At 44.6% G+C, this 20,952-nt stretch overlaps 1 protein-coding gene across 2 annotated transcripts in view; it reads left to right on the plus strand.

Annotated features, from left to right (window-relative positions):
• LOC135248579 (3',5'-cyclic-AMP phosphodiesterase 4B-like) overlaps positions 1–20,952 on the plus strand; it is a 93,965-nt gene that overhangs the window by 19,083 nt on the left and 53,930 nt on the right. The window contains exon 1 of one of the 2 annotated variants that reach the window (XM_064323374.1): positions 11,371–12,752. The exons of the other annotated variant lie outside the window; for it this stretch is intronic. Coding sequence (XP_064179444.1) covers positions 12,460–12,752 — 293 coding nt within the window. The 5' untranslated portion in view covers positions 11,371–12,459. Of the gene's footprint in view, positions 1–11,370; positions 12,753–20,952 lie in introns of those variants that run through there. 2 annotated transcript variants of the gene reach the window in all.

Below are 20,952 nucleotides of genomic sequence, written 5' to 3' on the forward strand. Positions count from 1 at the left end.
GTATCGATCTTGTGTGTTGCGATACTATCGAATTGATATTATGAAGGACCAATACGCTTCAAACGTGACAGTTCTGAGGCAGAGCTGACCTTTACAGTCCAATATTCCTCGAAGTGGAGTTTGATATATTCTTTTAGGGGTTTATTCCCTTCAGGGCATGAATATTATCACTAAAAATATCTCTGGAACTGAAGGAACCAAGCTGGTCTCGTGCCCTTTGCACTGATAGGTTGATATCTGACCGCAGTGACTCAAAGCACACCATAATTATGAATAAAAACTAAAAATATAAAAGGAGACAAAGACCCACAGTGTGCTGTCCAAAAAAAAAACGCTGTGAAAAAATAAATTTAAAAGGCAGTGTTCAAACCCACATATACAGGAGAGTTTATTCTTAGGAGAAAAACTGTGTTTTTAACATGTTAAACAATGGCCAAGTGAAGAATTAAACAAGGCTCTGGCACACATATGAAAATATGTCCTGTCAGCTGCTGAGGCGGCGGATGCCAAACCTTCGCTTGTTTGCTTTTCGCAGACAAACACTTAATCTCACAGCTAGCTGGAATGTGTGGCTGCTAGCATGGGGCTGGTTCTCAGTACTGAGCTCTCCTTGTGTCTGTGTGCTAACATGGGGCTGGTTCTCAGTACTGAGCTCTCCTTGTGTCTGTGTGCTAACATGGGGCTGGTTCTTAATACTGAGCTCTCCTTGTGTCTGTGTGCTAACATGGGGCTGGTTCTCAGAACTGAGCTCTCCTTGTGTCTGTGTGCTAACATGGGGCTGGTTCTCAGTACTGAGCTCTCCTTGTGTCTGTGTGCTAACATGGGGCTGGTTCTCAGTACTGAGCTCTCCTTGTGTCTGTGTGCTAACATGGGGCTGGTTCTCAGTACTGAGCTCTCCTTGTGTCTGTGTGCTAACATGGGGCTGGCTCTCAGTACTGAGCTCTCCTTGTGTCTGTGTGCTAACATGGGGCTGGCTCTCAGTACTGAGCTCTCCTTGTGTCTGTGTGCTAACATGGGGCTGGTTCTCAGTACTGAGCTCTCCTTGTGTCTGTGTGCTAACATGGGGCTGGCTCTCAGTACTGAGCTCTCCTTGTGTCTGTGTGCTAACATGGGGCTGGTTCTCAGTACTGAGCTCTCCTTGTGTCTGTGTGCTAACATGGGGCTGGTTCTCAGTACTGAGCTCTCCTTGTGTCTGTGTGCTAACATGGGGCTGGTTCTCAGTACTGAGCTCTCCTTGTGTCTGTGTGCTAACATGGGGCTGGCTCTCAGTACTGAGCTCTCCTTGTGTCTGTGTGCTAACATGGGGCTGGTTCTCAGTACTGAGCTCTCCTTGTGTCTGTGTGCTAACATGGGGCTGGTTCTTAATACTGAGCTCTCCTTGTGTCTGTGTGCTAACATGGGGCTGGCTCTCAGTACTGAGCTCTCCTTGTGTCTGTGTGCTAACATGGGGCTGGTTCTCAGTACTGAGCTCTCCTTGTGTCTGTGTGCTAACATGGGGCTGATTCTCAGTGCTGAGCTCTCCTTGTGTCTGTGTGCTAACATGGGGCTGGCTCTCAGTACTGAGCGCTCCTTGTGTCTGTGTGCTAACATGGGGCTGGTTCTCAGTACTGAGCTCTCCTTGTGTCTGTGTGCTAACATGGGGCTGGTTCTCAGTACTGAGCTCTCCTTGTGTCTGTGTGCTAACATGGGGCTGGTTCTCAGTACTCAGCTCTCCTTGTGTATGTGTGCTAACATGGGGCTGGCTCTCAGTACTGAGCTCTCCTTGTGTCTGTGTGCTAACATGGGGCTGGTTCTCAGTACTGAGCTCTCCTTGTGTGTGTGCTAACATAGGGCTCGTTCTCCCTGTACCGGTACAGTTTACCTATTTTCAGGGGTCCCCACAAAAATAAAACAAATGAGTGCACACTATTACAAAGACCAGATACTGTGAACTGAAGTAAACACACAGAATTTAAATACAGCTTTACACAACCAGATGATGAAGCCGCAAATATGAGTTATTTTGCATTTTATTCTTATCCCTTCAGCAAATACAGCATATGTGTTTACATAGATAGCATTTCTCTGGCATGTTTGGATTCTGTGAAACGTACCGGTGACAATTTAGTCATAACTTAGCATAATTTGTAATATCAATGATTTGGCATATGGACAGATTTTAGAAAATGAAAAAGTATTTTCCCCCTTTCTGATTTCCTCTATTATTGCATATTTGTTACACTGACTGATTTCAGATCTTCAGACAAAATGTAATATTAGATGCAGGGAACCTGAGTATTTCATTATTATTTAATTTATTTAATGAAAATGTTATCCAAAACCATGTGAAAAAGTAATTGCTTGTTATACTTAATAACTCGTTTCACCACCTTTAGCAGCAATAACCAAACACATCTTATAAATTGATATCAATCTTTCACTTCCTCAGTCTTGTGTGGAGGAATTTTAGCCCACTTATCTTTGCAGAACTGCTTTAAATCACATTGACATTCTCCTAAGAATTTTCTGGTATAGTGCAGAATTTATGGGCTCCTATAATAATGGCATGTCTTCCAGGTCCCGAGGCAACAAAGCATCTCCACACCATCACACTACCACCACCATGCTTGACTGCTGGTATGATGTTCTTGCTGTGAAATGCTGTATTTGCTATACACCAGACAAAGTGAGAGCCATGTCATTGAAAAAGTTCCACTTTTGACAAATCTGTTCAAAGAACATTATCCCAAAAGGGGATCATCCAGGTGCTTTTGTTTGCAAATGTGAGATGAGCATTGATGATTAGCAGTAGCTCCCACCTTGCTATTCTCCCACGAATCCCATTTTTGCCCAATCTCTTTTTTATTGTGGAGACATGGATATTGACCTTAGCTGAGGCTAGAGAGGTCTGAAGTTCTTTGGATGTTCTTCTGGGATCTTGTGACTTCCTGGATGAGTTGTCGTAGCAACTTGGAGAAATTTTGGCTGGCCGGCCACTCCAGGGAAGATTCACCAATATTCCAGGTGTTCTTTATTTGGAGATAATGCCTCTCATTATGGTTAGGTGGAGTCCCAGAGCCTTAGAAATGGCTTTGTAGCCCTTTCCAGACTGATATACTTAAACAACTTTTTTTAAATAAAATTTTCTTTGCTCGTGGCATAGAAGAAGCTTGTAGAAGCTTGGTGGTTTGTACTTTACTCTGATGGTAAGGTACAATATGAGTGAAGTTTAGATTCAACAATCAAACCCAGCTGTGTTCAATCAGCTGAATCTAATCATCAATTAAATTAGGTTAATTGGTTGATTGAGTAACTAAGCAATATGGGTGATGTGGGTGTTTGATCTTTTGAACTTTTTTCATGAAAGAAATTAAATAATAATATGAAAAATGTGTGTCTAATATGACATTTTATCAGGGGGCAAATAAAAACATGATGTGTGTATGTGTGTGTGTGTGTGGGGGGGTTGGGGGCAAAGAATATTTCACGGCACTGTAGGTAAATAGCTTTTCTAACATGGAGACCAAATAATCCAGGGTTCTGCCACTCTGTTCCAGAGAGAGCTGCATGGGTTCCACCGGTTTTTGTTTTCACTTTAAAATCGGAATCGCCGATTCAGACCCGTGGAATCAGACGAGCGGAACTGTGACTTGTGCAATCAACTGCCTCAGCTGATCAGGTTCTGTGGCGTTCCGAGGGCCACAGCGGGCACCGGCACGACTCCCCAGCGGGGGAGCTCCGAAAATCAACCAGAAAGGTGGAAAAACAAATATCTTTAGGCTCTGTCAGGTGGGCATGACTGCCCCAGCCATGCCAGTTATAACGGCGGCGGCGGCTGCAGCAGCCAATGGGAAACTCGTTTAGACAGAGTGGTTTCACAAACGCAGCCTCTCTCGGATGTTTATGTCATGAGCGAGGACTTCCAATGTCATGGCTGTCGAAGCAAATTGGCTATTTCTGTATTTGCTTAAAAAAACAATTTTAAAAACGTAGCCTACACTTAGCCTACTTTTGCATCACGTTGCACAAGAAATGGTAGCTCCTCACTATTAGCGGCTGGGTGGTTCATATATTATTTATGGGGCTCGGTGTGATGTGCTTCTGTTATTTCAGGCAGAGACTCTTTGAAGAGGAATGCACTGTCTCCTGTACTGGGGGGAGGGGTTGGGGAGCGTTTCCCAAATGCATGCTCGGCTCAGGCTTCTGTAGATTGCTTTCCGCAGACTGTTTGCCGTATCGAATTCGCCCCGGCAAAGCACTCACGCACCGGGGTCTCCACAAACTCTGACTCGGTGGAAAGAATGGAAACCGTTGCTCCCTTGCTCTCCCTAAACATTCCCCACCCAGCACGACCCCCCACCACACCACCTTCCCCCCGTCTGCCCTGTAATCCCCGTAGCTTCAGCCAAGAGCCCCATTTAGGACTCAGCCTCCAGCTGTCTCTCCGTGTGTCTCTGCCAGGGAAGTTTCTATCATTTTCTATTTTAATTACAAGACAAATTTAAATCATGTCCTATGACTGCCCTTGTTTTTGGCTCATTAAAAACAGGGGGATCATGTTTTTACACTCTGGCAACCAAGCATTCAGACCACGGGAAGTTGTTTTTTTTTCTGTTGCATTTTCTCTATAAGGAAACGTGCCATTTTCACACTTAAGTGCTATTTGAATGAGCTGTAATCACCATAAGTATTCACTCTTGAGAGTTTTACGAAATGTAATTATTATTATTTTTGTACATGCGATGCTGTAAACGAAACATTTCTTTTCAGCTAAAAACACCTACATCACTTCACTTGACATGACATCACATTTCAGTGAGCCAAATCACAGGCTTAGCCAGTGCCTTTTCATGTGTGTATGACTCATGTTGCTAAAAGGACATGCATTCATTGGTCTTAACTGAACTACAGTTTATAGCTTAGCCATTTGTCTTCAGAAAAGGTTCCTGGTGCCATTGGGACAGAGTGCAACGCTTTATTAAATTTTGTGGCAGGGTGGGGCTGGGGGTGGGTGGGGGTGGCGGTATGGTCTGGGGGTTATAAAGGTTTTTACTTTCAACCCTTTGTAGCATCAGTTGTGGTCTGCTTTCGGTACAGAAACGAGTAGCATAACCCGAATAATTCCCAGGGCCTGTCATGTGGGCTTTTTTCCCACTTTGCCAAAGGTGTTGAGTTGCAGAGGGGCAAGCATTACCTCAGAATGTCTCGCTTCGAAGGGAAAAAAAAACCAGCAGGTTCCCCCTGTGAAAATACCTGACTCTGGCTGATTTGCGGGGGATTACAGCCACCTGATATCAGTCACTTTTACAGGCGACCGTAAAAAAAAAAAAGAGACAAAAAATAATAAAATCTGATAAATAAAACCTCAAGTTGTTCCCAGGCAGGATTTCTTCTGGTTCTTAATGATCCTATGAAGGCTAATGGCAGCAATTACAGATTTATTGTCATCCAGAATGACTGCTGGTTTGGCACTTTTATGAAGCGGTGATTTAATGAAGACGACGCATGCGTGATGTACGGGTTATGACAATGAGGGCAGTTCGTTCAGGCCAGCTCAGCTCCATGGCTGCCTATAATTCAGAACCAGCCTGTCGCTTCGCCTGCGCTTATTTCTGAAAGAGCACTGGGCCTCTGGCTCCAGCGCCCAGCCCAATGAGGTACTTTGGCGCTTTCGAAACTGTCTGAAAATCTGCTACTGGAGAGCAAAATTTAGCTTTGACTTGTTTACAAGTCACAATTTCCCCTGGTTCAGGTTCAAGTAGCCATTTCTCTCAACTATATCAACCCCCTTAAAAGGTGAAATACCATCGACCGGTCTCTCATTGGTTTTATTTTGCTGAACTGGACCGATGCTAACGCACACAAACGGCATGCAAACTCTCACAATCGGTTTTGCATTTGCCGCGACGCACAGACGCTAACACGTGCTAAAGGCGGGTTCACGTCGCATCTGGCACTCGATGCATCCTATTCATTTTCTATGGACAGGCTGCGCGGTGTGTGACGGAAGCGGTCCGGTGAGTGGTGTGGTGCCGTCGCCAGTTCTGTATTTGTACAGAATTGTACTCCGTCTTCGTTCTATGCAAATGAAGGCATTCAACGTAGCCCGCTCCGGATCTCAAAACTCAGATCAAACTTTCATCCTTGGTGTTGCAGGTCAGATATGAACCAGGAGTCAGCGACTGCATTGCCTGTTTCTGTTCCGTGGTTGGCTGTTTCACTTGTTGGTGTTGATCCCATAGGGCAGGGATCATCAAATCACGGTCCTCAAGGTCCGGGAACTGCTGGCTTTCCACCCTCCCTTTACCTGGGGGTCAGGTGTGAAGACAGTCTGACCAATCAGTAGTGCTAATTGTTAATTAACTGGGAGGCAAGAAAACCAGGGCCGGATAGAGGCATCTATACGACGGAACCTGCCTACTGCATTTGCATAGTACCGCCCATTAAACGGAGAGCTTGGGGGTCCTCCGCATCACCAGCTGTCCTCACCGGATTCGCATGGCAATCGCTCGCGCTCTATTTTTTTTTTTTTTTTTGCCGTTCTGTGTTTGTGGGGTAAGTCCTCTAAAATCGCCGTGTTGGCCCGAACACCGTAGTCTCTTTTTTTGTGCGCTTTATTAAGGAACAGCTTCCTCAGACGTAACGTCTTCCACGCTACGCCCTCTCTTTTCCCTTCGGCTTTGGTCTTCGCCGGCCTCTTTTTGCTTCGAGGTTTGATTGCTTTTCCATTCCCGCTGCTGCCGTTAAGATCGCATGTTGTGATGCGCACACGCCCACGCCATGCTTCCTCTGCAGCTGAATCCTGACACTCTGTGCAATGGCAGCCCCCCAGGCCCCCCCCATAACCAGCTGCAGGTAACGCTGCCCGGGGAAGCAAATGCTTGAAGGTTTTGAAACGCATCGCGCCATCAGCACACATACAGCAGTGTAGTTTTTGTTTTTTTTTTCCCCCTCCTGTCGCTCCTTATTCGCTTTGTGTGGTTTAGGCCTAATAAATGTCTTTCGTTAGTACGCAAGGAGTTGCCTTATTTATTTATTTAGTTATTTTTTGTTTATTTGGCCCCCAGAAGCGCCTCAGTCCTGAGTTGACTGGCGCAGATAAGATTTCTTTCAGGTAATCTTCAGTTAGATCGGCGGAGGTGGGGGGGGGGGGGGGGGGGGGCAAGCGCCATCAGAGTGTCCTGCATGCTAATAACAAACATGTAAGTTATACTAATGACAAATGCCCAATCAGAGATCTAATTTAATTCCTGTTTAAAATTCTAATTAACACTGTTTTTCCTGTGCAAGACAGATTAAACAACGCCAGCCTCAAAGTAGATTGGCGCATTGTATATGCAGATTTCATAACAACAATAATACATTTTTTAAATAAATAAAATTAAATTAATGACTGCTTGATTGTATCGAGAAATGATTTGGTTTATTTTAATCTCAAGCGGACAGCCTTGATCAGCATTAGTTCGAAAATTAAGGCGATGTTAGACAATCTTGATTTTTTTTTTTTTTGTTGGCTGTTTATCTCTGCTTCCTGTTTGAAGCCTCCACCACCAAAGAAAAATACGCACTCAATAATTATCTGCTAGGGACATGTTAGATCCCCCCCAATAAACATCCCAAAGTTCTTTAAAAAGGAGGGCCCGGAGAGAGACAAATTAATGTAAAACAAGTTCTGGCCATGCGTGTCTCCTTCCAAAGACACTGCAGGCAGCGCCTCCTTCATAAACAGTTTTTTGCTGAAGGCAATGTGCATCACAGCTGGGTAAAAGTTTGCAAATCAGCCTCAGCTGTGCATGTGTGTGTGTGTATGTCCACTGTGCATCGCAATTGGAAAGATTTTGGAATCAGCCTCAGCTGTGCATGTCTGTAAGCAATGGTGCTGTCTGTGTGTCCGAAGGCGGCCTCCCAGCACAACAGGCACTGGCTTTATGAACGGGCGTGCTGAGGATGACAAAACAACCCCCAGACTGATTCCCACCCAATAAGCCGGGCATGCCAGTTGGTGAGACTAGTACCGTCCATGGCCTTTGGGAGCTGTAACAGGAACAGATGGAAGAAATTGCACAAGGGGTGGAAAAAAAGGAAAGTAACAAATCCAAATCAGTAAAATATGTTGATTGGTTCGGGTGATTTTGTTGACACTGAATCAACCGTTGTGTTGCGATGCCAAACTGGAGCCTCTCTCCCAAACTGCAGCAGGCTGCCTAGATAAGCATAAGCGTAGCCCGGATAAACATAGCATCCCTCTGCGTCTAAAAATGGCACTCTCGGGTGGAAAATTACTTCTTGTTCTGCGGTAGAATGTCAGGCAAATGCGATCATGCACTGGCAAATGGCGACATGCAAAAGTTGGAGATGCTTCTGCACTGTTAACACCTTGTTCTCTTACCCGCTCTGTAGCTGTGAGGCTTCAATAATATATTAAACAACTCGTCTATATACAGTGTTCAGAATGCAGTGCTTCTGAAAGAACTCATGAAGATGCTGGAGGTCTGAAAGCCAAAATCTGAAGGGGACAAGTCTTTGCTTTTTTTAAAAATATTGTAAAGACGCAATAATAAACTTAATGGTTTGAAGCACTCGTATCAAAAAATGATGCCCTTTTGGAGAAATGGTCTGATTAGTCCCATGCTACAGGGAATTGTTTGTGCCCCGTTTGTCACAAGCTTGACTGACTTAATTGCAAACTCTTTCCTCCGCCTTCGGTTCATCGACTAGCTTAGCCGTTAGCTTTTAAAACACACCTGCAGTTAATATGCGTTGGCTGAGGAGGCACAGATATCTTTGACTATGCTAGTATGTTAAACTACGCCCTGGTGATGGCAGGGAACTCATCAGTGGTAGCCACTTTTCAATTAAGACCATTAAAGACCCTTCAGAATTACCATTATTTCTTGAAAAGGAGTCCCTTCTTTTTTTTTTTTTACTATTTTTGTTCATGATTTTTGAAACCACTGAAAATTAGCTGATTACAGAGAGAACAGGCTGCAAACTGTACCAAAATAATCATCCAATAAATGAGCCAAATGTGTTAATGCACAGATAGAAAAACACAAATATTAATCTCATTTTTGGTTGTCAAAAGTGCTAAAGAGGGAAATTGCTTGTCCTGTCTTGCAAATAAATTGCTCTTCACAGTAACAACGAATTACCAATTATTTCGATAGGTAACTGGATAAATAAGGATGACAGTAAAATAATTTTGGGCTGTTTTGAAGGAGAAACAGTGGTGTTACTGACACATGCAGTATTACATTAATAGCATTTCTCAAATCTTTCTATTCAAGCACACAGGAAATTACTTTCCATCTATGCTCGTGCAGTGGTTCGTCTATGTCCAATTCGGGATTATTTTCCGCGTGAAGACCGCCATGAGCTTCAATTCAGGTTTGACACGTGCACCAGCAAAATAGGCTCTAACAGAAACGAGAAATACGTTTTTTAAAAATGTTTTATAAAACAAGAGAACCGACGAGAGAAGAGGGAAGTCAGGAGTCGTCATTCGTTAACAAAACACGTGAACGCATGTTCATATAAACGTCAACAAGCACACACGAACAACACGGACTTCCGCATTACACACACATTCACCCACACAGGCATCTCACCCCGCCACGGGCACGCGCTCAAAGGCAGATACATGCTGTTAGGACAGATGATCCTCCAGCCTGTATTTTCTGTGAGATTACTGTATTCACAAAGAGATGCCAACATGCCTTTGCTGTTCCTGGAGAAGAATTGTACGCAGTCTTTGGCATTTCAATTTAAGATCACATTGTGACTGTAAATGCACTATGGCAATTGTTAAAGAAAATCACATTAATTCAGTTTGATTAAAAAAAAAAAAATTCACAGAACCGCTCAACTAAGCAAAGATGGATGAACGGTTGAACAAAAAGCCGCAAATTCACCCCCGCCTACACAGTCTCATCCGAATGAGTCAGACTCTTCAGCAAACCCTCCCCACCCGAGCAGGAAATAGTACCTGTCACTCACTGGGAGGAGTAGCTGTCACTCACAAAGGAGTTGCGAGTTTTAATCGTCCCATCTCAAAGTTGGTCTGAATGTCACAGCGGGGCAGGGTTATTTTTTAATGTAGTTGTGGATTGTGGTGTAGCTTTCTGAAAAAGAAAAAGAATCTGAAGCTAGGTGCTCATACCTTCTAGTGTTTTTGTATTTTTTGCGCCCTCCGTGCAACGTTAACTTTTGTCGTTGTGACTGAGCTCGGCGCTGGTCCAGCTCAATAAGGCGCAGCACAATAAACTTCAAAATTGCTCTGTCGGTGAACAAAAGCCCACAAGAGCACGACAATGTTCGTGGCAAGACGTTCACGCGCTTTTGGCATGTGATGGTCCCTAAATGACAAAATCAGACAGCGTAACTTCAACGTAACCGAGTCGCTTATTGTTGAGGAGTCCTCTAGAGGCATAATTGTTATCCCTCTATTGAAAACAACCTATTTTTACGCGTGGTTAAAGCCAAGATCAAGAGCCCGGATGATAGACAGCACACTCAAGCCCGAGCGAACGGAGAACCCGGTCCCCACGCGCATTCCCGACTTCCAAAAGCCTACTATGCACTATTTAGTTTGAACAATTCCATCGTTACTGTTCGCGCACTCGTTTTGATTTACAAAATAAGAAATGCAAAACCATATAACAGACAGAAATAGACATGACAATCGGTGTCCTAAATCCGCATTATATAAGACCGATTGTGGAATGCTTGTGCGCGAGGCGGCGCGCGCGCGGTGGTTTGAGGGGCAGTGACTCAAACTATGTGTTGCTGAATGGACGTGGTCTGACTCAGATTTTAAAGTTATGATGTGCCCAATCTTTCTAGATGGAAGGGTAGATGTACATTATGCTTCAGAAAAGCGTGGAAGGAACCCGTGTGCCATGCTATGGAATAGGCTACCTGCTTCCGAAATCAGGCAGGAAAAGACGGGAGTACAGTTCCAGCAACGGTTTGCTGATCTCGTATCCAACTTCACTCAGGCCATTTGAAGATGCGCTTTTATGGGACATCAGATTATCCCGAGAGATTCAGTCGTGGCTTTAAACATTAAAAAGCAAAGTGAAAACTTGCATGGCGATCTAAGATGCCTGACCGCTGGCTCAGAACAAATGGGAACGTTTAATCCACCATTACAAATGGTCTAATGCGTTGCCGAGGCTTAAGTTTAATTTGATACATACTTGTCAAAACAGACAGTAGGCGTTGCCAATAAATAAATAGATGAATAAATCTGAATTATGGATTTGTCGGCACCTGCGCGAAATTGAACCTGGGGATAGCCGGGAAAGCGAAATGGGATGGGGGGAGGAGAGAAAGAGAGAGAGAGAGAAAGAGAGAGAGAGAGAGAGAGAGAGAGAGAGAGAGAGAGAGAGAGAGAGACTGGCGTCGGGAATGATAGCTGGGGAGGCTTAATGGCTTAATGGTGTAATATGAATGCCATAAAATTACTGCCAGCAACCTGGATAAAAAGGAAGACAATGAGAGAACAAATGGGAAAGAGAAACGGCGAAAGGGAGATAAGAGCACTTGGTTTTTAATAGATTGTCGGCGTTTTAAGAAGAGTGGCTTATAGCAGTGGGGGTTTGAACAGTGGTTTACAACGCGGGATCGCACAACGTTTGGAATACAGCGATGACCACGACACAGAGACACGTCGAAATTATTTTTGAGGCAGGGTGTTCGACTGTGCGTAAAGGATGTCTTGTAATTGTAAGCTGTATATGAGTTTTTGACTGTGCCCAGGTAAAATGATACACTTTCATTGATGGGACAAGCGGACGCGCGGCACCTTAACTGCTACAGTACCAGTTACGCGAGCCCTTTTTGGCCAATGGAGACTTGTACGGCTCGGACTGGGTACAGATTGATACCGAGAGCGCTTTGACGGACAGGTGCAGCCCGGAGCAGCAATAAACTCCCGCGCGGCAGCGCCGGCGGTCTGGAATTCTGCAATAAGCGACAGATAAGAGCAATAAATTTAGTGGTAAATAAGTAATCCATCGCGCCATGGGCGATGATGCGACTAACTTCGGGGGAATCAGCGCGGGCGACTGTCTCCCTTCATCCGCTGCGCGGATACGTTAGCCGTTTGCGAGGCTGACTGTCAGCGCAAAGAGAGAGAGAAAAAACCTTCAGTTTTTAACAGAAATAAATAAATAAAAATAAAAGTTTCAATTCTGAGTCTGATCGACAAGCAATTGGATCTCAAACGGAATTAGCACTGTGAATGATTTGTGTTCTTAAATATTTTTACCAGTCTATTGATAAAACAACATTTAGCTGACAGCGATTGGTACGCTTAAAAATCATATGCCATTGTCGGGTTTAGAATGAACCATGGAAATAGACATATTTATTTTGTCATTGAAATATTATATAGCCAAATAATCGAACTTGGCTCCCGTGCCTATACTTAGCTATAATAGCCTATTTACTTTTGAGCGTATTAATAACCACGCTCTGATGGAGCCCCCGTCTTGCTCGAAGAAGAGCTTGTCTCTCTCGCTGCCCGTTCCGCGGGAAGGGCACGCGACCCTGAGACCCCCGCAGCACCTCTGGAGACAGCCACGGACCCCCATCAAAATTAAACACCGCGGGTACTCGGACACGGACCGGCATCACCATCCACAGATAGAGCGCTCCAACGCGGTGGACACGACCGACCGCCCGGGGCTTAAGACGTCTCGGATGACCTGGCCCGCTTCCTTTCACGGAACAACTGGCACGTCCGGCGGCAACAACGCGGGAAATAAACGGTAAGAATTCAGACGTGCAGTTACGCATTTCAGTCCATGATAATTTCCATGGATATTTTTGATGACCGTGTTTGCTCAGCTAAAAGAGCTGACAAGAGCGCGAAAGATTTGCCGAAATAAATAGGTTTTAAGAGCTGGGCGCAGGGGACTCCCCATATCACCACTTTAATACGATACCATGAAGAACAACAAGCAGTCCGCTGCTCTACTTTTAAGAGGCTAGCAGCTCTCCGGAAGTGTCACGAGAAACGATAGTCTGGAGACCTACTGTGTACTTAGCAGCACGCCCACTCAAAAACATGGAAACAGACGCTAGAACACACCAGTGTTTGTGCTAACAATGATGCGATTTGGATGGGAGACAAACACGACCAGTGTATGCGCAGTAGTTTAGAATCCCGGTTTAAACGGAGCTGGGGACGCATTGTAGATCAGGGGTGTCCCATGTTATTCGCCAACACTAAGAAGCTGATTGGACTCATTAAGGTGTTGCGTGAAAACCATGATTAGTTAATTCCTTGAATCAGGTGCCGTGGTGCTGGGGCTAATTCAAAGACCTGCACCCACACCGGCGCTTTTCGGATAAGACTGGACACCGGTGCTGTAGAGGCTACCAACGCTGGGGTGTACTGTTTCTATGGTATTGAACTGGTGGATAGGGCTGTGTGCTTACCCCGGAGAAGGGACCAGCATTTCAGGTCCTTCCAAGAGAAGGACACAGCGAGGCAGATTGGGGCTCGTCACCCACCCACAAACCATAAGCTTGCCTAATCAGAGCACTAGCATGGTCTCCATGTCGTTTGCTCCAGTTAGCATCTGAGATCATCTGCATGGTTTCTGTAAGGGGTTCCACCAGTCTGATTCTACTGTTAGCACCTCAAAGGATCTAACTGATCTTCAGGCTGATCACACTGGTGGCTGATCCTGCTGATCCAGAGCAGCTCCATAATTGTCTCCATGATGTCTTGTCTTGGCAGCAGCTCAGAGCAGCAGTATCTGAGGGTGTGAGTCTGCCTATACTGTTTGTGAGTGTGTGACTGACATATAAAGTACAACACCAAGATAATTATGGCTTTCTACTGCCGAAGCTTAGCTGCATCCATAAGTGATACATTTTTGGAAATGTATGTATGTGTGGGTGTATGTATGTATGACAGCGAGCTAGTGGCTGTAGTGTTGTGTATGTGTAATAGTGTGTGTGTGAGAGAGAGTTATGCTGTAGTGTGTGGGTGTGCGTTTGTGTGTGAGTCAGGCTAAAGTGTGTGTGTATGTGTGTGAGTGCGTGCGTGTGTGTATGTGTGCGTGTGTGTGAGTCAGTCTGTAGTGTGTGTATGTATGTGTGTGTGTGTGCGTATGTGTGTATGTGTGAATGGGTATGTGTGTGTGTGTGTGCATATGTATGTGCAATAGTGTGTGTGTGTGTGTGTGTGTGTGTGTGTGTGTGTGTGTGTGTGTGTGAGTCGGTCAGTCTGTAGTGTCTCTGAGTTAGTGACTGACTCGGTGTGTAAGAGTTTCACTGAGTCAGGCTGTAGTGTGTGGGTGCGTATGTGTGTGTATGTGTGTGTGTGTGAGTCAGTCAGTCTGTAGTGTCTCGGCGTTAGTGACTGACTCAGGGTGTAAGAGTGTCACTGAGTCAGTTTGCTACTGCTCTGAGTCGGCTTCACCTCAGCCGCCATTAGGTGCATTTACATGGCCGTTTGCGGAAACTTGTAATTTGAATCTTTTTTCAGTTTTCTGTTTGTCGACGAGGGTAATTATTTTAAAACACACAATAGCAGAGAGTGACACGGGCAGTTTGTCTCCCGGCAGCTCTGAGTTTATTGAGCTGCTGGTGAGAAATTTCTGGACCTGCTGTGGAGCTGTTTTCTCTCGAGGCTTCGGGTTTGTCTCATGACACTGGTCGGTGCTCTGTTTGTCACAGCATGCTGAAATTTATTCCACGTATTCTTTATTTGTTTATTCAGGATCTGTGATTTTTGCCCTCCGGGGCGGACACATCAAAAGGGAAGGAAGCCTCGTGTTTTCTTAGCCTTGTGGAAGCCTCATGTCCGGGGGCTAAACGGGATTCTGCCCACTTAGTTTTTATTTGAACTGTATTGAACCGGGGCAGTCACGTCGAGATTGACACCTCTTTTCGCAAGTGAGGCCCGGGCGCATGTCTTTGAGGTGTAGGAGTGCCGCCCGGAGGAAACCCCACACGGAACACGGGGGTGGACATGCCAGCTCCACGCGTAGCACTGTTCCCACGCCAGATGGAGGTTGAACCTGCAACCTCCGTCTCGCGTGGGAACTGTGCTACAGTCCAGTGATGCGGAGCCTCAGGGGGAAGCCCTGTTTGCGGCGGGAAGCTGTGACGGAGGGCGAGCACCGGGAATCTTTTTTTCCTCTCTCCCCTGGGCCAAGAAGAAAACTAATGCCCCGTGTGCTCTGATAGGGGCACTGAGCTTTAGGAGACTGCTGTAGCATCTAAACAGCCCACCTACAGTGACTGAGTGACTCTCAGTCTGGTTGCTACCTGTCTCACTTCTCAAGGTGAATGCAGAAAAGAAAATAAATAAATGAAATTAAAAAGAATAATAATACATAAATAGCAATAATATTAACAACAATAACAACAACAACATTATTATCAACAACAATAATAATAATAATAATAATAATAATAATAATAATAATAATAATAATAATAATAATAATAATAATAAATCATTTCTCTTGTGCATGGCTGTCTGGAGTACCAGGATGAGTCATTGATCACTATAGCCTCTTAGTGCTGGGGGAGTGCATTAGTTCCGACAGTGCATCTCTTCCCTTCTCTAATACATTAGAGTGCAGTGTGTGCAGTGCTTTTCATTTGTAAAGGACAGAATTGTTCTCAAATTTCACAGAAGTAACATATTCTTATGCAGCAGAGTCTCCAATTTCATTTGGGTAGAGGTCAGCACACACTGCATGCGGACATTTAATTGTTTTTACGAGAGATACAATATCAGCCCTTGCAACATGACGTGACCAAACACACATGTCAAAACAGAATAATAAAAAGCTTACTTGCGGGGGGTGGGATGACCTATCAGCAACTGAACTGGTATCTTTGTGGAGTAAAGTGAACAGCACCAGGGTCTGGGTCATCATCTGTATAAAGTTAACAGAACCAGGATCTGGATCAGAATTCGTATGGAGCAGATGGATGGTTCTGGTGTTTTCAGTGTACAAACAGAACAAGCAGGCTAGCGACTTATTGAGCTCTTCATTGCAACGCTCAGAACTCAGCCAGACTGCTGGTCCCCAGGGGTAAAACAAGGGACGGATGTGATATCAGGATGGTGAGGGTGTGGTGTGTGGGTGTGATATCAGGATGGTGTGGATGTGCAGGATGGTGTGAATGTGATGTGTGGATGTGCGATCAGGATGGTGAAGGTGTGGTGTGTGGATGTGATATCAGGATGGTGAGGGTGTGGTGTGTGGATGTGATATCAGGATGGTGTGGATGTGCAGGATGGTGTGAATGTGATGTGTGGATGTGATATCAGGATGGTGAAGGTGTGGTGTGTGGATATGATATAAGGATGGTGAAGGTGTGGTGTGTGGATGTGATATCAGGATGGTGTGGATGTGATGGGTGGATGTGATATCAGGATGGTGAAGGTGTTATGTGTGGATGTGATATCAGGATGGTGAGGATGTGATGTGTGGATGTGATATCAGGATCGTGTGGATGTGGTTAGATTGTTTTGTGCATAGATTTGATTTTATTATTCAAAGTATGAAATCTTTTTGAATTCAGCAATAAAACTGTGAAATCACAGTAAGACATAAATCTTTTTTTCTTGGAATTTCCAACATGACATCATCGTAACATTTGTTAATTTCATAAGCAAATTTACCCATCATCGCATGGAGAGCTTGCTTACTGACTGACAGGCAGTATATCTCCCTTCTGTCCGTCCGTACGTCTGTCCATATGTCTGTCCATCCGTCCGTCTGTGAGCGTGACCGTGTCCTCCCACCTTCAGCTCATATCCCAGAGTGCACCGGGGGAGAGGTGAGGATGACCAACGCTCATTCCGGCAAAAGTACAACTCTGGAGCCCGGAGCCCCGTTGCCATGGTTACTTGTTTGTGGGTGTTAAAAAATGAATATATTTCACTGTAAAAAGGGAAAGAGGCTGTATTCATTCCATTAGGGCACAATATTATCTCCCAGAATGTGCCGGCAATTGAAGAGCTGCTGCGCTTGTGCTGTAAAGCTTATGACATGCTGATAAAAATGGTCATTCCTTCAACTGGGTTTAAATAATTGAAAGTAATAATTCAGTTTTGATAAAAAAAATGACATTCACACACACGCACACACACTCCACACACATACACACACAGTCTCTCTCTCTTTCTTACACGTACACACACACAGTTCCTCATTCTCTCTCACACACACCACACTTGCACACACACACACACCACACAGTCTCTCTCTCTCTCTCTCTCTCTCTCTCTCTGTGTCTCACACACATACACACTCACACGCAGTTCCCCATTCCTTGTCTATCTCCGTCTCACACACACATGCACATGGATGCGGATCCCTAAAGGGAAGTTTGCTAAAGTAATAAGAAGGAGTAGCAATTGACCATTGGTTTAACACAAATGTGGGGTGTGTTGTGACTCTTTCTATGGCTGTGATCTAACAGAACACCTTAATTCACCGGTCTGATTTTTTCTGTGGAGATCTGACATTTTTTTGCCTGATCTGTCCATATACAATTTTTGAAATTGACAGTAATGCCAATGCAGAATTATAAAATTAACCATTCACATTGGAGAGGGATCTAAAAGTTACTTTGCTTGCATACCACTGTTTGCGCAGGGAATTAATTTAACTGTTATTTAACCAGGAAAACCCCACTGAGCTCAAAATCTCTTTTGCAAGAGAGACCTGAAATCAATACCCTTCTATACAAATTCTCATTGATTGAAGGTATAGCCCCCCCACCCCTAACTGGCAAACACAGCCATACTAAACACATGCATGAACAAGTCTGACTTGAAAAAAAAAAATACATTTAGTACTATTGTATTCCTAACCTCTGACCACAAAAAACTAACCTTGTTTTCAACGGCAGTCTCAAAACATCTTTTACAGGAGAGAAAACAGGGAAATACTGTTTCTGGGTAAAGAGAGGACTTGAAGGTGACTTGAAGGTCAACTGCATTTACGATGCTGGCTTCCAGCTTAGAGTGGCACGCTTAATGAACAGCATCTTTGTGCACTAAGTGAAAGACCGTTTTAAAAACAGGCTCTCGGCCTTTAATTACTGTAAGTGCAGAGGAATGTGTTTCATTTACATGGCAAATAACTGATCCAGTTGCACATTTTGGCTAATGGTAGATTTGCATAATAAGCTATTCTGCAGCATGGCCTGTAACTGTTTGTTCCTTTCCATAGCTGGTTCAGTTGAAACAAATTCTATCAAAGTGAGCTTATTCTGTCAAACTGGATAAATTTAGAGAGATGCGGCAGAGTTTTTTTTTTTTTTTTTTGCAGTGTTGGCAAGGAGCAGATTTTATTCAGTCAGGCTGAGAATGAAAAGTGGCGTAAATTTAAAAGAATTACTGTCAAGCACAGGTGCGTCCCCGAAACGAAGGGGGAAAAGCAAGTCAACAAAAAGTAGCGTTCGCGAGGGAGCACTGCATCTGTACAAAAAAGAGGTCAAAAAAAGCACGCGGGACTGTGTTAAAGCACATTCACTTCCTATTCAGCAAAATTCAAAAGATAGTGACGAAAAAACAACGCATGCGACTGTAAAGTGTTCCTCAAGGCTGGAGAGGTTTGACAGCAGGCTCTTTTCTGAAGATCAGATAATCAAGGACGCACAGAAGTGTCCCTGTATTCATTTCCCAGTATATCAGCAAAATGAAAACGAAGGTCAAACGAAGAGGTCAGGGGAAGTGGGGAATTGGGGGAGTGGGGGGGGGGGTCTTCCTTTGGCTGTAGCAACAAGACACTGCAGGTGTACTGAACAGTGACTTAACTGACAGTTTGGACAATTCAGACAGACGTTCAGTTGGAAAAAGCCAGAAATACTAGAGGGATAAGTACATTAAGGACACTGCGGTGAGGAGGAGAAGAAAAAAAGAAAAAAAAGAACAATTGAAACTCAGGGCAAGTGAGCAGTCAGCCCCTAACAGGACACGTCCCACCCTTTTAAAAGTACTCAGAGTGGTGATTTATAAACCGGTATACAGAATCCTTTTTTTTTTTTTCAACCTGTGTAGCAAAAATGGAAAATAACCACAGATGACTGGAAACAAGGCCATATCGTATCAGCGTATTAAACAGGAAACTGGACTGTGCGTTGAGGCATTATGGGGCAGATAAGATAGCATTGCCTGGAATGAGGGGGGTGGGGGTGGGGGGGAGCAGAGGATACCTCCCTGGGGGGGCTAGCCGATAGGTCTGGAGCCATAGTCTCTGAATGTTATTGTGATAACATTTTTCCATGAGTCTTCCTTAGGCAGCTCAGTTTACACACAGGGAAAGCAAAGGACTCCATCAATTACGTAAGCAAGCATCCACAACAACTTTTCCGTTGCTATTTTTAGCAGTCTGGGGGTCGGCATGAAGTATATACTTTGCTGAAATTATGTATTTATGGAATTGTTATGTTGATATGGTCAGATAAGAGTAGACTATGAGTAGGGGTGTACAGGTAGAGTGCTGGAAGGAGTGTATGGGTAGAGTGTTAGTAGGGGTGTACAGGTAGAGTGTTATTGGATGTGTACATGTGGAGTGTTAGTAGTTGTGTACACGTGGAGTGTTAGTAGTTGTGTACAGGTAGAGTGTTGGTAGGGATGTACAGGTAGTGTTTTGGTAGGGTGTACAGGTAGTGTGTTGGTAGGGGTGTACAGGTATAATGTTGGTAGGGGTGTACAGGTAAAGTGTTAATAGGGGTGTACAGGAAGAGTGTTGGTAGGGATGTGCAGGTAGTGTTAGTAGAGGTGTACAGGTAGGGTCTTGTAAGGGTTTACAGGTAGAGTGTTAGTAGGAATGTACGGGTATTGTGTTGGTAGGTGTGTGCAGGGAGAATGTTGGTCGAGTTAGGGTATGGTCATCAGTATGTGGGGGTTGTAGGTTATTTGTGCAAAGAAACAGCTGTGAGCTTATGATATGATTTTGACTACAGTGTGGTAGTGAGTGCTTCCTTGGCAGATCGCGGGTGGGTGAAACAGCCTGTTCTGTCTAAAGACTTCGCACCGCGGTCACACTGACTCACATGTGTAACAACAGCCCAGCGTGTTTCTGTAACACCCTTGTAGCACTGAACAAGTGTTCACTGACCCTGTCTGTTCCTGTAAGACTCCACAAGTGTTCACTAGCCCTGTCTGTTCCTGTAAGACTCCACAAGTGTTCACTAGCCCTGTCTGTTCCTGTAAGACTCCACAAGTGTTCACTAGCCATGTCTGTTCCTGTAAGACTCCACAAGTGTTCACTAGCCCTGTCTGTTCCTGTAAGACTCCACAAGTGTTCACTAGCCCTGTCTGTTCCTGTATGACTCCACAAGTGTTCACTAGCCCTATCTGTTCCTGTAAGACTCCACAGGTGTTCACTAGCCCTGTCTGTTCCTGTAAGACTCCACAAGTGTTCACTAGCCCTGTCTGTTCCTGTAAGGCTCTACAAGTGTTCAGTAACCCTGTCTATTTATGTAGCACTATACAAGTGTTCACTAGCCCTGTCTGTTCCTGTAGCACTATACAAATGTTCACTAGCCCTGTCTGTTCCTGTAGCACTACACAAGTGTTCACTAACCCCGTCTGTCCTGTAGCACTATACAAGTGTTCACTAGCCCTGTCTGTTCCTGTAGCACTATACAAATGTTCACTAGCCCTGTCTGTTCCTGTAGCACTATACAAATGTTCACTAGCCCTGTCTGTTCCTGTAGCACTATACAAATGTTCACTAGCTATGTGTGTTCCTGTAACACGGTGTTGACTGTGTCTGTTTCTGTAGCAGTCTACATGCGCTCCCTAACCTTTCTATTTTAAAATATGAAAGTAACCCTGAATTCCTGTAGCATTCCTCCAGTGTCACTGCAACAGATGGCAAGTGTTCGTCAGCATTGATAGATAAATGAAAAAATAATTATATAATAGAAATGTTCACTGAACTCCAACAGCAAGCACATACATTTAAATGTTTGCTT

This window comes from Anguilla rostrata, chromosome 2, assembly GCF_018555375.3.
Source record: "Anguilla rostrata isolate EN2019 chromosome 2, ASM1855537v3, whole genome shotgun sequence".
Taxonomy (NCBI): Eukaryota; Metazoa; Chordata; class Actinopteri; order Anguilliformes; family Anguillidae; genus Anguilla; species Anguilla rostrata.